At 34.2% G+C, this 24,130-nt stretch overlaps 1 protein-coding gene across 2 annotated transcripts in view; it reads left to right on the forward strand.

Moving 5' to 3' along the window:
* LOC145270443 (uncharacterized) overlaps positions 1-24,130 on the forward strand; it is a 106,227-nt gene that overhangs the window by 76,424 nt on the left and 5,673 nt on the right. For both annotated transcript variants that reach the window (XM_080126089.1, XM_080126084.1), the window contains 2 exons: positions 14,483-14,596; positions 21,948-22,002. In XM_080126089.1, coding sequence (XP_079982215.1) covers positions 14,483-14,596; positions 21,948-22,002 — 169 coding nt within the window. The remainder of the gene's footprint in view (positions 1-14,482; positions 14,597-21,947; positions 22,003-24,130) is intronic.

The following is a 24,130-nucleotide window of genomic DNA, read 5'->3' on the forward strand; positions in this document are numbered from 1 at the left end:
GAGAGATGTATAGACAGATTCGATATTGCGAACTATTATCCTTATCTTTTTCTTAGTTGTTCCACAACGTTCCGGCCGACTATTCCTCTGGCCTTCATCAGGTGGTAACCACGACATGATAGGAACTCTGAATCTCCTGACTGCATCCACTGCAATTACTGCCTTCCATAGTTGTTGTCATCTCACCATCAGTGGATGCAGTCAGAGATTCAAAGTTCCTATCATGTTGCGGTTACCACCTGACGAAGGCCAGAGCAATAGTCGGCCGAAACGTCATGAACAACTAAGAAAAAGATGAGGATAATAGTTCGCAATAAATAAAATTAATAAATTATACTCATCTCAATAATGAATTCCAATTAAATAATATAAAACTATTTTTGATTTCATATTGGCAAAATAACGTCTCACATTTTCTTGTTGATTTCACTTTTGCACTTTTCTAGATCAGGACTTAATCTATTATAATAAGTAAATAGGAAATTACCAAGTGTTCAGAGAGAGTGACATATTCCTCTTCCCACATCTATGATTTTCTATTTTAGACGAGTACTTTTGGTGGAAAGAAAAAAGAATTTTAGTATAGGGATTAGTTTTGTGTATAAATTTAATGTAAAATATCTTATTTCCGGATCAAATTTGTAAGGAAACTAACTAATCTTCTTATCACTAACCCTAAGGCTGAGTGGCAAGGACATAAAAATATTTAATAACCTAAAAAAGTAAAACCTCCTAAAAAGAACATGCATGATTTATCTGGCATAGTAAAAACGAAAAAAAAAATGGTTATCTGTTTTAAGATGCAAGAACTGTTCGAAAACGAGAGATCATTGTGCATTAAATTTATATGTGAAACTGATCCACATTCTAAATTGTTTTTTTGTTGTTTTTTTGTTTCTGTCAAGTTTTTCAGGATATTCACATGTAATCGCTTAAAATAGAATCTCAAATGTTGAAGGGGGGGGGAATGATGCAGACATTGTTAACCTGCAATATTGCTCTACTATTAGGTTCTGATATGCAAATTTGTTTATTTTTAATATATGGCAACAGTTTAAAGAGCTTTTGTAATCAAAATCTTGCTGATTGTCTCACTTCTGATCGAGAGCATGAGGTGCAATGGAGGAAATTAGCTTGTTAATTTTAACCAAGCTTCTCTGCTTTCACAACCAATGCTCATACCCTTTTTCCAGTTCCAGTTGAAATACTAGAACTTCATACCAGATCTAGAATAAGACCCGTATCCAATTTATTTCTAAGGTTGCTGATCTGTAGTGGAATGGAGACATAAATGGTTGGTCACATTCACTGCTGCCAAGACTAAACTCGTTTCCTTCAATAATTACAAGAAACCTTCTCTACCACCAATAGCAATGGCCAATGACTCTTTATCTGAAAGTACATTTTTTAAACTCCTCGGCCTAATGCTCACAGGAAACATGAGTTGGAACAATTATATTGAGAGTATCGCCAGGACTGCTGCAAAGAAAGGTTCTCTCTACCATGCTAGAAAGCTACTAACACCCGAAAGTATCCTATACCTCTATAAGGCCACCATTCGCCCATGTATTGAGTAATGTTGTCATATTTGGGCTGGTGCATCTGCCACTAGTCTCTCGCTCCTAGACAAGGTTCAAAAGAGAGTCGCCAATCTGATAGGTCCTGAACTCGCATCTAAACTTCAGCCCCTGTCCCATCGACGAAATGTTGCATCCCTCTGCCTTTTCTACAAGTACTTTAAAAGTGAATGCTCTGACGAACTGCAAGCACTCGTACCCCCCTCAACGTAAATACCCCCGACAAACCCGACAAGCGGCTGAACTACACCCGTTCACAGTACAGATCCCTAGATGTAAGAGAGCCTTCTGCTCCAATAGTTTCTTCCCCAGGACAGCTAGACTTTGGAATTCCTTGCCGGGTCCCTGCTTCCCCAACTGTACTGACATGCAGAAGTTCAAGTGCAATGTGAACCGACATCTTGTTGCCCAACTCCCTACACAATACCCCTGATGCCTATGTCCCTGATAGTAGCCCCCTACACCAAAGTGGCAATGTGCCTTGTTTGGGGTGAAAATGTAACTAAAAAAAAAAAAATGGATGGATCTTTTTACTGCTCCAAAAGTCTAAACGCCTGATGCAATGTGCTAGCTTTACTAAAACTCAGATACATCCTAAGTTGGAGCATTTTTTCATTCTTTGACAGGTCAAAGGTTACGTTCATCGAAACGTGAAAATAACACTCAAGATGAGAACAGTAGTCTGAAGAATCCAAATAATATCAATTCTCTAATATTTGTTTACAAAGAATAGTCACATTGGATCATAGATAAAAGGGGGGGGTATGAACCCCTAGTGCTGATACTGTTTTTGTGTATTGAGAAACAGAAACAAATGTTAATTTCGTTTGAATAACTATTGAGCAAAATATGATATGATATAGATTTTTGTGGAGCTGTTCCATTCCGTTAGAACAGCAGCTTCAAGCTGATTAACTTATAATTGACAATATGCCAACCAAGAGGACAATTTCATTGTGAAGTTTCCAATTATTAACGCTTTTCTATGAGAGTGGAACCTCATTACTGCATTTCAGATTGTATTATTTTCGTTCCTGCTGAATGCACGTGCATCAGAGATCAATAGATTTGAAGTGGTTCGCATTTAAACTCAAATGACGAGATACAAATCAGTTGCAATCGAGAAATGAGAACAGTCTTTTAGCGCGATGTTTTTATGCATAAAAACAACAAATACAGATATGACGATAGATCATGCACGTTTTTTTTTTTATCCTTCTCAACTGATAGATGTGTCTTTGATTCATCTCATTACAATATTGTAATCATCATCATATCGTATGAATCTGAGGATTCTTTTGTTGGTATTGGTTTCCCTGATATTTGTCTGGGCAGAATTCTTTCTAAAAAGGTATCGGGTACTTATGGGAGTGACCACATGATGGTTGCACCAGTCCTAAGGTTTTTTTGTTCTTTTTCACAAAAGAGTCACCACTTATAAAGGCCACTTGAGGATAAGAGTTGATGAGTGTACATGAGTCAATGGGATAATATCGTAGTAATCATTCGTAGTGGAAATTTGGTAAAGAGGATTACTTAAGGGGCGGCTCATCAAGAACTTGTTTACATTGGACTTGAAGAAGACCATATTGTAGTCAGCTGGAAAGCAGGCAAATGAAAGAGAGTTCCACAGGCATGCAGTTTTAAGACAGACGTTTAGGTTTAGTGAAAGTGATTTTTTTATGAAATTAACTGGATTCCAACTTGAGATACGCAGGTCGTCATTTTGTGTCATTAACCACTGGATCACCGTCACCTCCCAATATTGTAATGACGTGAATTTTCTTTTCTTTATTTTACTATTTAATATGTTTCTATTGAATATTTTATATTTTTATTCATTTTTATTCCTTATTGTTATTAATATTATTGTCATTATTTGTTCTTATTATCAAGATGTAATATTTTATTATTTATGTAATCTGTCCTTAACTCTTGCTCAGTGCAAGTTTTCAACTGTTAATTTTTATATAAGTTAGAGGATGCTTTTTTTTTTCTTAAAAATAAATCTATATGATGTGGCTTTTTTGTTGTTGTTTTTTTTTATAGAGGTTAAGAACTTTAAATTGACAACTCTATTTTCTTTCATTTCAGGTTTGGAAACTATCAGTTATGAATGCCAAAACTTAATCTCTGGAATAAACCACATATTTAGAAAAAAAAAATCTTTGAAATGAAAAAAATAATAAAAATAAATTAATCTCTACAATAAACCACATAATAAAAACAAACGGCCTATATAAGTAAAAATACCTTCAATTTTGTTCATGAGTTTTTTCATGATCTATTGTTTTCCGTTTAAGTTTCACCATGAAAATACTTCACAAATTATTAAAATTGTAATGTGTATTATGACTGCATATAATATGAACAATCTTCATTTCCTTGTTGTATTTTCCCAATTGTATGATTGGTATGTTTTTTTCTACTGATAATTCACCCTAAACAAGGCACAGTGTCACTTTGACATAACGGGCTACTATTTGGGACTAAATTAGCTAGGTTACTATGAAGGGAGTTGGACAACGAGATGTCTGTTAAGATCACACTTGAACTTCTGCATGTCAGTACAATCAGGGAAGTAGGCTTTCTGGCATCTATTGATCTCTATAGTGAAAGGGCGGGATTTTACTGCTTGTCAGGTCAATTAGGGGAACTTACGCCAATGAAGTACAAGTGCTTTGAGTTTGTTGGAGCACATTCCATTAACATACTTGTAAGACAGGCACAGGGATGCAATATTTCAGTGATGGGACAGAGGTTGCAGTTTGGTTGCTAGTGTGGGACCTATTAGGTTGGTGACTTTTTTTAACCTTGTCCAAAAGTGAGATACTAGTGGAAGATCCACCAGTCCAGATGTGGCAACAATATTCCATGTATGAGTAAATGATGGCCTTGAAATGACTAATGGTGTGACAATTTAGTGGGTTAGTTCTCTTATCAGAATTCTGGAAAACTGGTACAACAGAAGCAATTTTCCAGCAGCCAGGAAAATGAGATTCCGTAAGGTATTCGTTGAAGAGTTTAGAGAGAACTGGAGCAACCTCAGCAGAGCATTTTTTTTAATAGTATAACTGCGATGAGATCATAGTCTAGGATTTTTATGATATTACAAACTTGGGAAGGGGTTATTTTTCAGATCATGGAGTGTGGTTTTTGTCTGCAAAAGAATATGTGGGTGGGAGTGGTTTGCTGTGTCTTGTGGAGTTGGAAGCAAACCTACATATAACTTCAATGTTGTTAGATAGTATGCGAATTGTTGGTTGTCTATTATTTACTACACTGTTATAAATTTTCCAGAAATTGCAAGTTCCTAATTTCTTTGACTCAGTGCGTTTCGGTATGTTTGGTGATTTCAGTATGTCTTTTATCTGCGACTATTGAACTTTTACAATTATTTCTGTATACTTTTGAATATTTGTACCGGACTTATGTCATTTAAATTTGCAGAGTGTGTGCTGTTTTTGAACAATGACAGCCGTGCAAATAGAAGTGAACATTAGGGAGTGTGGGGTTTGTTATAGAACTTCCATGTGGAACATGCGATTCAATTGCTGGTTTGAACCAAACAGTAACCTCATTTGCACACTATTCCTCAGGTAGAGAAAAAACATTACCCCATGGAGCATCTCTGATGAGATCCTTGATAGCTTCCCAGTCAACCTTCTTGTAGTACCTTGTCATTTTGAGCAATGGCTCTTCAGTTAATTTGTAATTACTGTATTTTATCTTTATCTCAAAGCGAATGATTTAAAAGTCTTTTTGTTTCTGTTCTGCTAGGGCCCTGTCGGTGGGGCATTAGAATATGCTGACTGCCCCCCTGCAGAGGGTAAAAGTCCCTCAATGGGGGTTCTGGATATGACCTTAAACTATATCCAGTGGTGAGGTCCCAGCTTGTGGGCTTTGGGGAGTGTGGAGCCACCCTTTAATTACCATTGCTCCCAGGTCCACTCTGACCCGGAGTGGTAATACCTGTTAGGGTCCCAACTATGTGTTAAATAGAAACCAACGTGAAAACAACAAATATATTCTATTAAAAAAATTTTTCTTCAAAATCTTTGGATTCAGCATTAAATAACCCGGAAAGGGTTGATATGCCGTAAAACAAAACCAACCAACCTGTTCTGCTAGATCTACAACAGATGTGCTAACGGTTATATCTCATATGATTAGTGAATCTCTCGACAAAAGCTTCCTTTCTAGGGCAATTGCTCTTGACATATCAAAGGCCTCTGATAAGGTAGGGCATAAAGGCCTATTTCACAAGATTTCCAGCCACGGTATAACTGGAAATGTCTTCTCAATTATTAAATCATTTCTCTCTGATAGGCTCATAAGAGTAGTGGTTGATGGGCAGTGATCTCCCAAAACATATACTTAAACCATTCATTGACATCTATGCTGATGACACGACCATCTATGGCAACACATCAAAGGCTGTAAATGACAAAGTTCTCTCTGATTCTCTCTCCTCTGATCTTGAGTGTGGGGGACAGTGGGAGAAAAGGTGGCTGGTTACTTTTAATGCATCTAAAATCAAGCTCTTATCTTTACATCATTAATGCCCGGATCCCCATCTGACATCAATTGAAATGGATGGCTCTCGTCTTGAGGAGGCTTCATGTTTTGACAAGCTTCTGGGATTGACCTTTACTCCTGATCTGAAATGGAACACGTACATCAAATCTGTTGCCAAGGTCGCTGGATAAATGGTGGGGTCCTTCTACCGCTCCAGTAGATATCTCACTGCTGATGCAATTCTCTATCTATATAAAAGCCAAGTACATGCAAGGATGGAGTACTATTGCCATATCTGGGCAGGAACTGCTAAAAACAGCCTATCCTGTCTTGACAGAGTACAAAATAGACTTCGTGATTTACTGGGGGATGCCCTTTTCTCTACCCTGCAACCTCTCTCTCACAGAAGAGACGTTGCGAGCCTATCTTTGTTTTATCGTTATTTCCTTGGCAAGTGCTCGTCTGAGCTCCAATCTTTGGTCCCTCCCCTCTCGCCAGTCTTTCACAATAAACACCCGTGTAGCTGAAACCACTGACAATAATTTTCCCCACTCTTTATCTGTGCCTAAATCAAAACGTAGATTCCATGAACAGAGCTTCTTTCTTAGAACTGCACACCTATGGAACTCTCTTCCATTTGCGTGCTTCCCGCCTCACTACAACTTGTCCAACATAAACAAATTCCTGATGAACTGCCCCTTTAAGTAAGACACTTTATCAAATCTCCAATACTAACAATTACTACGACACTATCCCATTGATTACTGTACACGCAATAACCCTTATCCCAGAGTGGCTTCCTGGCCTTGATAAGTAGTTACCCCTCCCACCCCCCCATGTAAAAAAAAAAGAAAAAAAAAAGGTGAATGCTTTTATGCATGAATACAAAGAATGCGGATGTGATGATGAATCATGCAGGAGATGAGGATTGATTATTCGTATTTGGATTCTTCAGTGTTTGAGTTTAGCAAATGATTTAATAGGAATATTTGGGTTTGTATTACTGTACACATAGACTCGAAAAAGTTGTCAAAAAACAAATATAGAACAAATAAATGTTATCAAAGGCAAGATAATTTACTTTTCTACCTAACTGGATATATTTTTTGTGTTTTATTCAGTGTAACATGTTTATTCAGCTCGAAAAACATGCAGTGTTTACCGATGTATTGGAAAATTCAAAATGGCAGCTGACTCTCTCTCGGAGAGGGTACGTTTGGGAAAAGGTATTATAAATAATAAACTAGACAAAATACTGTTAGAAATTCGCTCAATATATGTTACCGTGACATAAGTTGACATATATTCGGTTGTTTTCTAACAGTATTTTGTCTAGTTTATTATTTATAATACCTTTTCCCAAACTTACCCTCTCCGAGAGAGAGTCGGCTGCCATTTTGAATTTTCCAATACATCGGTAAACACTGCATGTTTTTCGAGCTGAATAAACATGTTACACTGAATAAAAACACAAAAAATATATCCAGTTAGGTAGAAAAGTAACTTATCTTGCCTTTGATAACATTTATTTGTTCTATATTTGTTTTTTGACAACTTTTTCGAATCTATGTGTACAGTAATACAAACCCGAATATTTTATTTGTCATGATTGTTCGAATAAGTCTTGCTTTTTCTATTTCACCACCTTCGGCTTCTAATTTCTTGCGTTGATAAACTGATGATTATTCACATGACACAGTAATCAATACAAATGTGTGCATTATAAAATAGAAACTTGTTTTATTTTTATCTTTTGACATCTCAATTCTATGATCAATTTGATAATGTTTACACACTCAAAGGCTAAAAAAACATGGCCACCAATGATTAAAACATTGAATTAAAGTTTATTGTTAAATCCATAAAACTGCTTTGTTTATTTATCACCCTTCCACTGCATGAAGATGTGACACAAGAGTTGGAAAGTTAGATTGAAGAGCCAGTGTCTCCGAGAAGGAGCACTTGGGCCTGCAAAACTTATCTTAGCATTCCCCGGCACCTCAAACAATTAGCAATAAACTAACCGTTTCTTAGAAAACGAAAGTTCTGGGAGGATGGATCTCCTAGAACTGCACACAACAACAAACCACGTTCAACAGGAAAGTGGTCATTTAAAAAATGGCATCATTCTATTAGCTTTGGAGCCAAGAGAAAAAAATCATCTAAGTATTTCAAGTAGACTTTCTGCCTATGTTTGTCTTTGTACGTTCCCCTCCCCCACAAAAAAAATTTGAAATATTTTAATGTGTCAGTGTATCTTTATAAGCGCCACTGTCCTGCTTAAGTTTGAAATTGTATGTTCATCAATAAAGGCTGCTGCAAAGAAAGTGGGTTCCCTCTACCGTGCTAGAAAATTACTTATATCAGAAAGTATCCTATACCTCTACAAAGCTACCATTTTCTCATACATGAAGTATTTTTGCGGAGTCAATAACTGGTCTTTCCTTCTTGGGGTCCAAAAAAGTTTCAAATCTAATAGGTCTCACACTATCAACCAAACTCAAACCTCTATACTATCACCAAAATGCTGCACCCCTCTGCCTGGTTTACAAGTACTTTAATAAAATCTATGCTGATAAACTTATAGCATGTGTGCCTCCTTGGTATATATACTCTCAACTAACTCAACAAGCAGCAAAATTCTACCCCTTCACTATTGAAGTCCTTAGATGCTGGAAAGCCTTCTACTTTATTAGTTTCTTCCCTAAGATTGTTAGACTTTGCAATTCCCTCCCTGTTTCCTGTTTCCTTAACTGTACTAACCTGCAGAAGATAAAATGTTATGTGAACAGAGATTTTGCTGCTCAATTTCTCACAATTCCATGTTAGACATTATCTACAAATAGTAGCGCTTTAGGTTTAAATGGCTCGTTTGAGGTAAAAAAATAAAATAAAACATACAAATAAAATAAACACCATTTATATTTTTGCTCTTAAATGTGGACATGTCAAGTCTCAAGAGCATTGACATTCACGTTGTAGGTTAGCCATCAATCCTGTATAATCTTCAATCAACATATAACCTTCAACAAAACATGTAACATTCAATAAACAGATAACCTTCAAGAAAACGTGTAATGTTCAATGAACGAATAATCTTCAACAAAACGTGTAAAATTCAATGAATATTTAACCTTCAACAAAACGTGTAACGTTCAATGAATAGATAACCTTCAAGAAAAAGTGTAACGTTCAATGAACATGTAACCTTCAACAAAATGTGTAACGTTCAATGAACATGTAACCTTCAACAAAATGTGTAACGTTCAATGAACAGAAAACCTTCAACAAAACGTGTAACTTTCAATGAATATATAACCATCAACAAAATGTGTAACATTTAATGCATAACTTTCAACAAAATGTGTAACATTCAATTAACAGATAATCTTCACTAAAACTCATAATCTTTAAACATGTTACATGCTCAATTATCTCAATAAAAAGTTCTGTCCTGCCTATCATTATTTAATGTCCATTTTACATGCTGACATGTGTTGGACAGCTTTAAAAAAAATTGACTTCCAAGCTAACCTATCTATCCCTCTTTCTCTTAAGTTCAAACCTATCACTATACCTCTACAAAGCCACTATTTCCCCATGCATAGAGTACTGTTGCCATATCTGGGCTGGTACATCTACCACTAGTCTCTCCCTCTTGCAGGGGTTCAAAAGAGTTTCCAATCTAATAGATCTCACTTTGTCAATTAAGCTCCAACTCCTCTCCCATCACCACAATGTTGCATCTCTGTGTCTGTTTTACAAATATTTTAATGAAATGTGCTCTGATGAACTTGTTGCATTTGTGCTCCCTTTACATATATATTCCCAACAAATCCACTTAGCAACAAAATCACACCCCTTCACTGTTGAGGTCCCTAAATGCCAGAAAGCTTTCTACTCTAATAGTTTCTTCCATTGAATTGCTAGACATTGGAATTCCCTTCCTGCTACCTGCTTTCCTGACTGTGCTGATATGCAGAAGTTTAAATGTAACATAAACCAGCATCTTAATCTTTCGTAGGCATGGTTCCAAATAGTCGCCCCTTATGTCTAAGTGACAATATGCCTTCGTAGGGGTGAACTTGAGTAAAAGAAAAAGAAAAAATTTCCTTCCATGTTTTCCTTGACTTTCACCTGTTAGCTAATCCTGCTACCTCAATTATTCTAGAATTGCTAATCCAGCAACTCTCATCCATTCTTTCAACATGGCCATACTATTTAAGTCTCCTGCTCTGCATGAATCTTTTTATACTGTTAATAATTCTATTTTACTTTCTTTTGTGTTCCTTTGTAAACAACTTCCTCTCCATTGTTTTGCCGATAAACCCATTTCCTCTTTTTTTTTTTTTTTGTTATATATTTCCCTTTTTTACTTCCTAATATCAATAGTATCACACTAGCACAGATTTTCCATGTAACTTTCTGACTGGATCCGTCTTTATTATTTTTATGGCTTTTTTTATTAGGAGAATTGGTGTCAGAATCATTTCAGAAGTAAAATCATTATTTATGTATTTTTTCTTGCAATTATGTTCTCTGTTATTTTAAGAGAAGAAAACATCTTTTGCCGATCGATTTATCAATTCTTTTCATTCTATCTCACAACTTTTTCTAATACATGCTGTCCGATTCATTTCTCTCTTTCTCTCTCAACTAGGGACGTATTGATTTATTTTCATTTTATTGTTCTAGCACTTTTCTTACCTGACACTGTGGTAACAACAAAGAGGATTTGTTTATAGCCAGGCTGAAGTGATTATCTCCTGGCTAGCACATCAATAATAGCAATTATTATACTAAAACCAACAAGAAAAATGCGTATATAAAATAAGAAATTAAATTTTTTCAGGTTTGAAACAATTACATGAATAAATCTAATGGAAATATTTGTTTCGAGCAATTAATTCAACACGTTTTTCGATTGACACGAGTAAGGTTCAGCCAATTTATTGCTTATTTTGTTTTGTGTAAAGATGCAATTCACAAATGCATGAAAATATGTATGAAATACTCTCAATTCAAATATTTATTTATTTTTGAACTAATCAGAAAACCGCCTCGGCTTAACATTCACAGGAAATATGAACTGGAACAAATACATTGAGGCTATTGCAAGGCTGCTGCAAGGAATGTGGGCTCCCTCTATTGTGCTAGAAAACTATTCACACCTGAGAATATCCTGTACCTCTACAAGCCACTATTCGCCCATGCATGGAGTATTGTTGCCACATCTTGGCTGGTGCATCTACTACTGGTCTCCCCCGCTCGGATAGGGTCCAAAAAAGAGTCTCTAATCTAATAGATCCCACTTTGTCAACTAGGCTCCAACCCCTGTTCTATCGCCACAGTGTTGCATCCCTGTGCCTATTTTACAAGTATTTTAATGGAGTATACTCTGATGAACTCGTTGCACTTGTGCCCCCTTGACATACATATCCCCACAAACCCATTTAGCATCAAAATCACACACATTCACTGTTGAAGTCCGTAAATGCCAGAAAGCTTTCTACTTTAATAGCTTCTTTCCTAGAACAGCTAGACTGGAATTCCCTTCCTGCTACCTTCTTCCCTGACTGTACTGATAAGCAAAAGTTCAAATGTAACGTAAACCAGCATCTTAATCTTTCTTAGGCATGGTGCCAATTAGTAGCCCATTATGTCCAAGTGGCAATATGCCTTGTTTGGAATGAAGGTGAGTAAAACAAATATCTGAAATCCATACAAAATGCTGTACATTTTCAAATATTTTATTTATTTTTGGACCAACCAGAAGACGTATATGAAAAGCTCCAGCTTTCACTTGGTCTGATCTTTTGGAGTCATCTCTTTCACAATGGTGAAGAACTTCACAATATTTCTAATGACCTTAGAAAGGTTTAGTTTTCCGAATTTGTTCTGGTTGGTCATAAAATATATAAATTTAATATTTTTATTGGAGCATGTTTTTATTCTTTCTACTAATGAATCACCACCTGTATAGGGTGAAAGCCACTTGAGGATAAGAGTTAATAAGATGGATACATTCCCAGTTGAATGATGATGAATATTATGAAAGGATTGAAAATGATAAATTGAATGAACAAAATTTGATTCCTTATGAGGCACCATTCGCCCATGAATGGAGCATTGTTGCCACATTTGAGCTGGTGCATCTACCACTAGTCTCTCCATCTTAGACATGGTCCAAAAAAGATTCAAATCTAATAGGTACCACACTATCAACCAAAATCCAACTTATGATAAGTATTAACATTCAATTTGAAGCCAATCATATTGCAGCCTGCAAAGAAGCAGTCCTGAATTAATGTGTTCCACAGATGAAAAGTTCTTGGAAAAAAAAGCTCTGTTCATTGATATTCCATATGACACTTGGCATACAGAGAAAGAAGGAAAAATTCTTTGCAATTGTAATAGAAGGAAGATTTCATGTCTTACTAGGAGGAATCAGGGGTTAAAGCTCAGTTGATGTCTAAAGAATTCATAGAAAATTTCTCAAACATTTTTATGCTATAAAATATTGCAATGTTTTATATTATAAACCTTGTGATAATATCAATGTTCTTTCCCTAAAGTCCAAGGAAGTAAAAAGAAAGAGGAAAAACTGTGACAAAAATAGGAAATAGGTTGATCAGCAGAACCAAGCTATAGGAAATGAAGTTAGTAGAAAGACAATATAGAGGAATTTTTCATAAAGGCAACTGAAATAGGATTGTTAATCAAGGTGTGGCAGTAACTTGCATAAAGGATTGAACATAGAGGTTGATGTATTTAGAGTTTATTTATAAACAGTTTTAGTGATGGTGAGTTTGGCAAAAGTTTACTGACAGTCTTGAGTTGGGAGGTATTTTTTTCTTGTTCCATCAGCCATGAATCAATAGAAGTCTTATATAATTCATAATTATATTCTTAGTACCTTTGTAGACCTGTGGCATAATGGATAAAAGTGCTAAGTAATAATCAATTCTAAGTGACAATTTTCTTAAAGTTGTAGGTTCAATACTCAGTGCAAACAATACTAAGAATACAATTACAAATTACTTAATACTACTATCCAGTTATGGCTGACAGAATGAGTAAAAGTTACTCCCATGGACTAAATTCCATAGAGATCCCAGAGTTCAACAAGATGCACTTGAAGAAGGTCAGAGGTTATATCCGTTGAATCATTGTGAAAATAATATTTAAGGACAATAATCTGAATAATACAAATTAATTTTCTTGCTGCAAAGAAGGTGGGTTCCCTCTATTGTGCTAGAAGGTTACTCACACCTGAAAGTATCCTGTACCTCTACAAGGTCACCATTCGCCCATGTATTGAGTACTGTTGCCGCATCTAAAACTAGTTTCTCCCTTTTGAATAGGGTCCAAAAAAGGGTCTCCACTAGGTTCCATTTTGTCAACTATGTTCCAACCCCTGTCCAATTGCTACAATGCTGCATCTCTATGCGTGTTTTACAAATGTTTTAATAGAATGTGCTCTGATGAACTCAGTTCATTTGTGCCCCCTTGATGTACATATTCCCGACAAACCCGCCTAGCAGCAAAATCACACCCCTTCATTGTTGAAGTCCTTTAATGCCAGAAAACTTTCTACTCTAATAGTTTCTTCTCTTGAACCGCTAGACTTTGGAATTGCTTCCCTGACTGTACTGATATGCAGAAGTTTAAATGTAACATAAGCCAACATCTTGTTAATCTTTCTCAGGCATGGTTCCAATAATAGCCCCTTACGTTCAAGTGGCGATATGCCTTGTTAGAGGTGAACATGAGTAAAAATAATAATAATTTCATTATATTATCTATGGATTTATTATATTAGCTTTAACCACGCTGAATGACTTGATTTGAGGCAATAGTCACCCATGATAGGTTGAGCCAGCTCATCTTATAGAACACACAATGTCTCAGACAAATGCAGACCAGACAAAATGGTCTGCAGTCCCATGATCAGCGGCGAACACTGTAGACATGTGGACCAGCATTGGCTTTGATGGTGTGTAACTAGCCGGCCTCCCAGACGTCCTCCTCAATTTTGGAGTGGTTCTATAGCTACTGCTCCATGGATGAACTCTTCAGTGTTGCTGTGCACAGCGTGACTAAACCAACAAAGTCTCCTTGTGATAAGTGTTAAGTTAAGGGAGATGATCCTGCATTACATTCAGATTTGTGCATTGGAGACAAAATGATGCCAACAAACCTACAGAATTCAACAGAGAGACAGGATAAGTCAAATACTATCAACCTTTTGAGATCCTCACTCTCATCGGCCATGTCTTGCAGTTCTAGAGAAGGATCATCCAAACTTTTTAATAAAAAAAAATGTGTGAGTGTTTGGATTGTATAACAATACAAATTTCACATTAAAATTTGTGTTTTTATTTTAGAAAGAAAAAGCGAGGAAAACTGAGCATGATAAATAAATCCGAAAAGAAGAATGGAATTGTGGAACAGCATTTGAGTCAACTAATATCAAAACAAAAGCAGAGGATGAATGAAAGGTAAGATTCACAAAGTTTGGTTATATTTGGATCTTTATAAAATTAGCTATGTTTATAAGTATTTACAGGATTCACTTGTAAACTAAATAATCGAACTCAAATCATTCAGGCAAAAGTGCCAAAAAAAAAAAGTGATGAATTAACTAAAAAGTGAATTAGGTCAAATATCAATTGTGCAGTGAAGTTTTTTTTTGGTTTAGTTTCAGTAGTCCCACATCACACTCGAATTCTCTCGAATTATTTGTTTTAATTTTAATTTAAGTGTAATGCAAGTGAATTCACGATATTGTTGCATCGAAATAATAAACAGTAAAGAATTCATTCTTTGTATAAAAATAAATGTTTAGTTGAAAGCACTAATAAATAAAGCTCATAGTTAGATTTCACGGTTAGAGTCGTTAAAACCGGAAGTAAAAACTGGTTAGTCCCACAGGTTGCGTCTTACACTAAAAAAAAAGGAAGCAATAATAGTAATCACGTTTTCTTTTTCTTTTTTTTTATTTTTATTTTATTATTGGGAAAAACAGAAAGCATAAATCAGGGAAAAAAGACAACCCCCCCCCCCAAAAAAATGGCATAAATAACCTTGTACGATTCCAAACCGGTGTTTCCTCATACTGTTCCTTGCGAACGCATCTGCTGCGGTGTAAATGGGGAGCGGGGAAAGGAGGAATCTAATAGAGAGAAAAGATGTTGCAACTTCCATTGAATCTAACCGGTTTTGGCAGTGGACTCTCACCAGAAAAAATATAGGAATGTACTATTGGTGAGGAACTGTAGAGGTAATAGGCCTATAGCACACCGCACATAATGTGCTACAGTTTGTAAGCATTACATTTGCATGTAATGTCATGATTTTAATCCTATTACGGTCAAAGTCGGAAGGGAAAAAATGAGTTCATTTTATTTATATAGAAGAAGAAGATAGATAGAAGAAGAAGAAGAGATTACATTTTAACTTCAGTTATCAGCAAATATTGTGGTTTTCTAATTATCTCCCTTGTTGACTAAGTTTCTATCTTTATAAAATTAGCTATGTTTATATGAACAAGATTAATTTCTAAACTAATTAATGGATCATTATGAATTTTTAATCCACTGCTAGGTATAAGAGGTCTGAGTTTTGGCTATAATTTTGTTTATAAGTTAAAGAGAAGCAGAAGTCCTTTATGAAAATATATATATGTCTGATTTAGGAAAAATTCTAAAAATAGTTATAAAGCATCAATTAATAAATTTAATGCTTTTAATTAAAACAAACAAAATTGAAGAAAAAGAGCAAGTTATATTTTGTTGGATACCAAAGTCATGGAAGTTAAGTCACGTAGCAATAAAAGATGACAAAGCTGATCTAGCTGCAAAGTAATCACTAAAAATGACTATAAACAAAAAATGCAAAATCTCCTGCACAGGCATGAAACCAACAATAAATAAATACTTAAAAGAGAACGCAACAATCATGGGAACTGAACAAAGAAAATAAACTTTTCAAAATAACACACACCCTCAAAAGAATGGACACACAAAAATAAAACAAATAGAAGAGAAGTCATATTAAATCAACTCTACATAGGACATTCACACCTAACTGACAATTATTTATTAAAACAAGAACAGCAACCAAAGTGCCAAATGTGGATATATACTAATTATAAAACATATATTTGAGGATTGTGAAAATACTTGAAAAAAAAAATTTTTTTCAAGAAATCGAAATTAAAAAGATCATGGACTTCCTTAAAAAAAATGGAATATACAACAAAATCTAATTTTTTTGCTACCAATATGAAAAGTTAAAAAACTCTAAATGCACATAGCAAACAAAACATCAACATTATATAAACATAAAATTACAAACAAAATACAGCAAACATCTATTTACAAAACAACCACTCTAGCATGAATTAATCCCGAAAGTCGATATGCCACTAAACAAATGAATGAAAAATATTGGAAGATATAATATAAGAACTTGAAGCATAACCTCACTCCAGAGTTACTGGTGTTGGCATTAAATAACTGAAAAGGGTTGATATGCTGTAAAATAAACCACCAATATTTCCCAAATTTCAGTTTCTTTTTATTTTAAAGAGTTTAAGAGTGATAATTAGTGTTTGGATGTTTAACTTTTTATTTTTATTTATTTTTTGTTAACCTTATTTTCCATTACTGGTACTAATGATAAAATGATAAGTATTTATTATTTTTAAATTACCAGTAAAGTGAAAATCTAAAGATCATAATAACATCAAAATATAATGTACGTTTATAAAAAAAAAATTTTAAGATTTCAGAAAATGTTTAACAATTAAATAAAACTAATAAATATTAACTAAAATAAATAATTAAATAAAAAAGGAAAATATAAAAAAAATGTTTTGTAACATGATTTTTTTTTTTTTTGTTAAGAAGAAATGATTTTAATGATTTTAATTAATAAAGAGGAGGTAATTAATTTATCATTAATCAATGTTTGCAATGATGATGTTTTTTGTGAGATGGGATGTACAAAGAAGTAAATTAATATTAAATGTTTTCATTGGTAAACCATTCAGTGCAGGAATTGGACTTAATGAAAAAATAAAAAATACAAATAAATCTTTATGATGTATGTGTACCCATCACAAAATGAAAATGTTATATTCCAAAAATTATGTAAATTGATCAAATAATTTTTTTATATACAAAGTAAATCAAATTTTATGATGAACAGAGACATGTTTTGATTCATGTTTAATAAAGGTTGACAACTCAATTTGAACTACTAAGATTTTTAAAATCAGTCTTGTAATGATTACAATATACTATAAATCATTAAAAATCCTTAGAAAAATGCTTTTCTATATTAAAAAAAATACTTGATAAACTTACGTGATTTTTTAAATATATTTTCGGTCTGTGATGGATTTATTACATTGAATTTTAAATAAAAACCAATGGGTCATATTTGCATATCTTCTATCTCGAGATTGACATTTTGTATCCTGCTAATATTATGATTGTTGCAAGATTGATATAAACGTCGCTTTGTCAAGGTCATAGAAGTGAACTCATTACTTCAACTTATCCCTGACATAAAAAATAAAACTTCAGTTTTTATTTCATTTATTACATTCAATAACTTTATCCAATCCACTAGCAGGACTATTCGGTATTGCCTAGGCCCATACAAAACAAATAGAAGAAATGAAGTTGCTTTGGAATATGCCTACTCTTCTTAGGATATTGAGTACTTTTTGATGACTATCACTTTCTATCTCAAGCAAAGTCGAATAGATTTTCTTATATAAGAGTATGACGAAACATATTGATGTTCTTATATAAGAGTATGACAAAACATATTGATGTTGGTTTTCCCAGGCAATGTGGATTTTAAACATTTACTCTATCTAGGATACTGAACACACTTTTATTATTATATACAACTTAACGGATATTATAGTGTATTATTACTCATGCCCCCCCCCAGGCAACACCGAATAGATTTTCTTGTATGAAAGAGTATGACAAAACATTGATGTTGGTTTTGCAACCTTTAAATATGCCTGCTCTATCCATTTTTCTCCATTTATTTGATTATTCTTAAAAAGAAAATTTTTCTTTTTCATTTATTTTGATATGCTGTGCTATTTTTCATTCCTCACATATTAATCTGCTGCATTTACCTGTTTTTTTTTAATTACAATTATAATGCATATAATAAGCCGATGTGATTAACGTTGCTGTCAAGGTCAAAGAAGACAACATAGAAATGAACTTACTTGTCCCTGCTGTTAAAAGAAACAAAAACATTCAGCTTTTATTTAATTTACATTCAACTCCCTACAACTTTATCCATTTTTCTCCTCCTTTATTTGAATCTTTAAAAAAAAAATACATTCCCTTTCATTTATTTTGACATGCTGTGCTATTTTTCATTCCCTGCATATTCTTATCCTGCCGTCTTTACCATTTTTTTTAAAATCTGAACTTTGGCATGTTAGTGTCTGCTTCCATTACTGATAAGGTGAGAACATCTCATCATTGTCAGCAAAGAATTCACCGAATCATATTCAGTTTCTTTTTTGTGACTTGCTAATTCTCATCAAAACTCTAATAATAATTCCTTGTCTGCATCGCGATGTATTCTGCCTGCAGGTTTTTATAAGTTCTCTCGATTGTCATTCATATCCAATATGTATAAGCCGTAAAGAAAACATTTGCATTCTACGTAGGACGTCGTTGTTCTTCTTTTTCTTTTTGTGCTCTCTTAATGTACAAGTGGAATGGGATGGCAATCCTGTCACATATGCCAGAAAAATTCTTTGAATCGGGGTTTAAGTCTAACACCTTCCTTTACCCTCTCCCCAACTCCAGCCTAGCACCGCTCTCCTTTCCCCATCATGGATCATTCTTAGCAAGGGTTTTGTATTCCCTAACCTAACAAGAATGGCTTCATCTTTTCTGCTTCCATCCCATCCCCTAACCCATCTAATCAGTCCTTTATTGCTCCCACTTTCTTTGTCGTATTGTGCTTCTCGTTGCTGCTCATGATGATGATGATACCACTGTTATTGCTGCTACTGATGATGATGGCAATCATTTAAAATTATTCTGAGCTTCTTCTTATCCAGATACACCGATGTACCAAATTGATTCTTTTTCATGATATTCTTATATAATTGTTATCTCCTGAAAGAAATAACCGATCACACTGACTGCTGCTGCTGCTGCTGAATCAAGATATCGACCTTGACAGCACACTTTAATTTTGATAGAAACTATTTTTTTACTTTTCTTTTTTTTTTTTCTGAGATTCCGTAGTCCTTTTCTGTTCGTTACCTAAATGCGAATCTACTCTTCTCAGAAGATACCTCCTCCCACTGTTCCATGTTGTTTGTAAATGTCATCCTGCTATTAGAAGAACAAGCATTTATATTATACATATAAGTATAATCTTCGCCGCCCATATATCCATGTGCTGAAGTGCACATGAGACGCGCACCAACATTGATTAATATCATTCAATTAAACTGATGTCTTTTACATGTTTTTATCATGTCTGAAATATCCACTCTAGAAAGCATTAATCCAAGTTTTAGTATGTGTTCCCTACCTTAGCATGGTGTGTGCTAACCTACGGTCTCCTCAGACCCCATTCCAGTTAGCAAAATTGGCTAGTAGTATAAATGAGCTCAGAGACCCCATTCTTTTGTTTTTATTAGAGATACTCAGAGATTCCCACTTTCTATTTTTGTTTTGTCCGCACTCTAACCTGGCAACTATCTCAGAAGATACTTCCCCGTTCTCTTTTCACCATACCTCCCAATAGTCATCCCCTCCACCTAGGAACTGACTGTTTTTGGTGGTAAAAAGACTTCTGAATACAGTAAACAGCTTATTTCTATCCTGATCGATTGGGGAGTGTTTTACTAACCACCTTACATTTTATTCTTTTTTACCATAAATACTGCCTGGTTTTTTAGTAGAAACTCTCACTCACAACTGATGGAATTGAAATTATGTATATATTTTTGTTGTAAATAAAATACGTCAAAACTTAGGGACAACATTAAGTAGAATTGCCCATAGTGCGAATGCGATATTTAAGAGAATAGACTAAAAGGATGACACACAACTCCCATCTCATCCCACGAAATTTGACCTTGTGCCACATTCGTTGTGTAATTTTTTAATTAGTTTTTCTAAAATTAAAATCATTATACATGAATAAAATGAAAGTTTTAAATATTACAGATGCAATGAATTCTTATTTACATTTTGTAATAATCAAATAGATAAGTAAACTGAATATAGATATATATATATGTATATATATATGTAGATATGTACAAATAACCAAGAAATGCAATTTAGATTATTTGAACAATTGTTCTCATCTTGTTCTTTTCATGTTTCAGCTGATGTAATTCTGACCTTCTTCAACTAGGTCTTGTCAAACTCATTAATTTTTGTAGAATTTTGAATGGAAACCTTTATTTAATCCCCCTTCTCCAACTAGGTCTTGTCAAACTCATTAATTTTTGTAGAATTTTGAATGGAAACCTTTATTTAATCCACCTTCTCCAACTAGGTCTTGTCAAACTCATTAATTTTTGTAGAATTTTGAATGGAAACCTTTATTTAATCCACATCTTTAAAAATAAGGAAAAAATAAGTTTAGGCTCTCAAAATTCATACTTGAATTGTCTGTGAGGACTCGTGGCGTAATGGATAAAGCACTAAGTAAATTCAGTTGTAACTAATAATTTTGAAGGTTCAGTCCTCCGTGTAAATGATATGAAAAAATACAATTGCAAATTACTCAGAATTTCTATTCAGTCATGGCTGATGGAACAAGAGCATGCTACTCCTCTGGATTATATAAAGAGTTCTGTTCAAAATTTTGTGTGGATTCATGAGTTCAACAAGATAAACCTGAAGAGGATCAGAGGTCACATCGGTCAAAATGTTGTGAAAATAACATTCAAGATTAGAATAGTAGTCTGAATAATCCAAATAATTAATCCTCATCTCCAAAATTCAGAAACCTAAGAAAGAAATGTGATGATTTACACAACATGTGACGATAAGCATAGTTTGCATGTGATTTTGTAAGTTTTTGTTCGATATAGAATGGTTTGTATTATTTGAAGTCTTCAGATTACTGTTCTCATTTTGAGTTATTTTTGTAACTTAGTGCATATGAGAATGTGGGAAAATATCAGCAGCAGCAAAGGATGGCTGGCTTGCGAAGAGATTAGCAGCAGCCAAAAAAAGCACATATGCAAATTAGGAAGTGTGCATGAGAAGAAAAAGAAAAAAGTTGATGTTGAAGAAAATGGACGTGTAAAGTCAAGGACCAGAATGGGCAGGCTGTGGCCAAAATGTGGTCAAAGGAATAAGAAAAGTGTACACTAGGCAAGATGGACAATGGTGAGAGACTTTTAAGTAGTATCGAGGCGGAAAAATAACAGTAATAAAAATTTTTGTTAAAAAAGAAAAAAATGTCAACCCAGATGTTTACTTATTTTCTTTGTATGTTTGTAACAACTACATTACATTTTCACAATGTAATCTCTGACCTTTATCAGGTCAAACTTGGGAATCTGCACTGAATTTTGAATGAGACCTTTTATTTAATGCATGGGTGTAGTATACTTTCATTACGTCAGCCATTCAAAATTCTGTGTCGATTCCAGAGTTTGACAGAAAGATTACCAGAATACATCTGAAGAAGATCAGAGATTAACCAAAACATTGTGAAAATGACACTCAATATAAGAATGGTAGTTCGAAGAATACAAACAATACAAATCTCAAAAATTCAGATATGTATAGAATTGTTTGCTATTTCAAATTCTTATTTCAGCAAGTTTCCACCACAACATAATGAGAATAAGGAATTCTATTCTTCTGACTATCAGGTAAGGCAGTTATAAATATTTCAGATATTCATTTCAGCTGGGAATAATTAGAGCAGCTGCAAAATGAGCTGGAATCGCTTTGTGCCAGACCAGCTTATTGACAAAGTTCATTTCCTTTGAGGCACAATTATAAATTTCTCATTTCACAATTTTGCAGACCTTTCAAATAGATTCGCTACACTTTTCTTTCTATACACATTGTTGTTTAGCAATTGATTAAACATTTTGTAAGAAGAACAATTTTAGTTTGATTTATAAATGAACTAGCTGAAGTAGAAGTTTATGCCAGTTTATCAAAATCCTTCAGCAGTCGTTAAATGTTTTGAAAAAACCTGAAGAAAAACAACTTTTAGGAATCACAAGTGCTAACTCAGCATCTGTTTTACTCCGTGAGGTTTGCCTTCACACTCAATCTAATGGTACTTCTGCATTTATCAACCTGCGATTTCCACCAAGTTACTCAGGTGTGCCCAGCAGATAATGGAAAGAACCGGGAATGGTCGACTAGTAGTTTTCTGGATATTAAGACATTTTTTTCCAATGTAAATAAATTAATTTAATTTAATGAATTTCAGTGGTCATTGCTATTCTTAACATGGGAAGAAAAGGTTGTAACAATTTGTGTTTTTTTTTTTTAATAAGGTTCACTCGGCCATTTCTGGTTATTCCCATCACCTACTGGGCACACCAGAGTAACTTCGTAGAAATCACAAGTTGATAAATGCAGAAGCATCCACTAGACAAGAGGTTGCCATGGAATTCCAGGCCCTTATCTGTTGGGATGAAATGTGTTCTGGCTCAGGTTTAGAGGGTTCATTCTCCAAGGCATTACCTCCTCTCTGTACAGCAACTGAAAAGATTGTGTTGTTTGTTAAGTTTGTACGGTATTGTGGTATTTTATAAAGAAAATCAGTTTTAAGCAATTAATGGGAAAGGCTGATCTCACAAGTTTGAATTAATTTCCCCTTATATTAAGAATTAAAGAAAAATCTGTATGATGTACATACCCATGACGGAAAGAAAATATCATACACCAAAAATCACATAAATTAATCAAGTAGTTTTATTTTTAGGTAAGAAAATCAAATTTTGTGGTCAAACAAAAAAAGACAATATTTTTTTTTTGTTAGGTAGTTACTACATATCAAGGCTCGAAGGCCACTTGAGGATAAGGGTTAATGAATGTAAGGTGGGTCTCGATTGAGTAGAATTTGGATTAGTTAAGGGGACAGCTCAACAAGAACTTGTTTACATTGGACTTGAAGTCTACCATATTGTAATCGGTCGAGAAGCAGGCCAATGGAACAATATTCCACATGTGGGCAGTTCTAGGAAAGAAGCTTTGTTCATGGAATCTGCGTTTGGATTTAAGCACAGATAAAGAATGGTGAAAATTGCTGATAATGGTTGTAACTAGTTGAGTGTTTTTTATGATAATTTGGAAAGAGGGGACCATAGATTGGAGTTCAGTCAAGCACTTGCCATGAAAATAATGATAGAGCAGAGATATGCTCGCAATATCTAATATCATAATGTCGTCTTGAAAACAACGGAAAAACTTTGGAATAGTTTAAACTTGCGATATTTTAGAAAGCTATTTTTAACATGGGAACATGGAAAAAAAACTCCAATTCACTTTTTCCTTTCGTTTTTTCATTTTTTTTCTTTTTTGTGTTCTAAGGATTCTGCCATTGCCTTAGAAATGTGTACCTTCTGTTTTTCTCTCATGCCCATCATAGATCGCAGTATCATCTGCAAATATACATATATAGGGAAAATTTTGGACAAGGACTATTTCTTTTATTTTGTTTGACAACAAGCTTTATACAATTGTGCAATGAATACCTTGTATATTCTGTGGATTGAATTTTTTAGTCCAATTTGTTTTTTGAATTATCAAATTTTATTACGATGACTAATTGACATCCGATTGTGTTGTTAATGTAAAAAGAATTTTTTTTTTTTTTTTTTTTACTGTTGTTTCATCCCAAACAATACATACTGCCACTTTGTCATAAGGGACTACTATTTGGGACCAAATTTACTATGTAGAGTGTTGGGCAGCAAGATATCTGTTCACATTACACTTGAACTTGTTGGAAAAATATTTGCTACTTCTTCATAATAA

The sequence above is a fragment of the Euprymna scolopes genome, chromosome 4 (assembly GCF_053919585.1).
Source record: "Euprymna scolopes isolate OS-2025 chromosome 4, ASM5391958v1, whole genome shotgun sequence".
In the NCBI taxonomy this organism is placed as follows: domain Eukaryota; kingdom Metazoa; phylum Mollusca; class Cephalopoda; order Sepiida; family Sepiolidae; genus Euprymna; species Euprymna scolopes.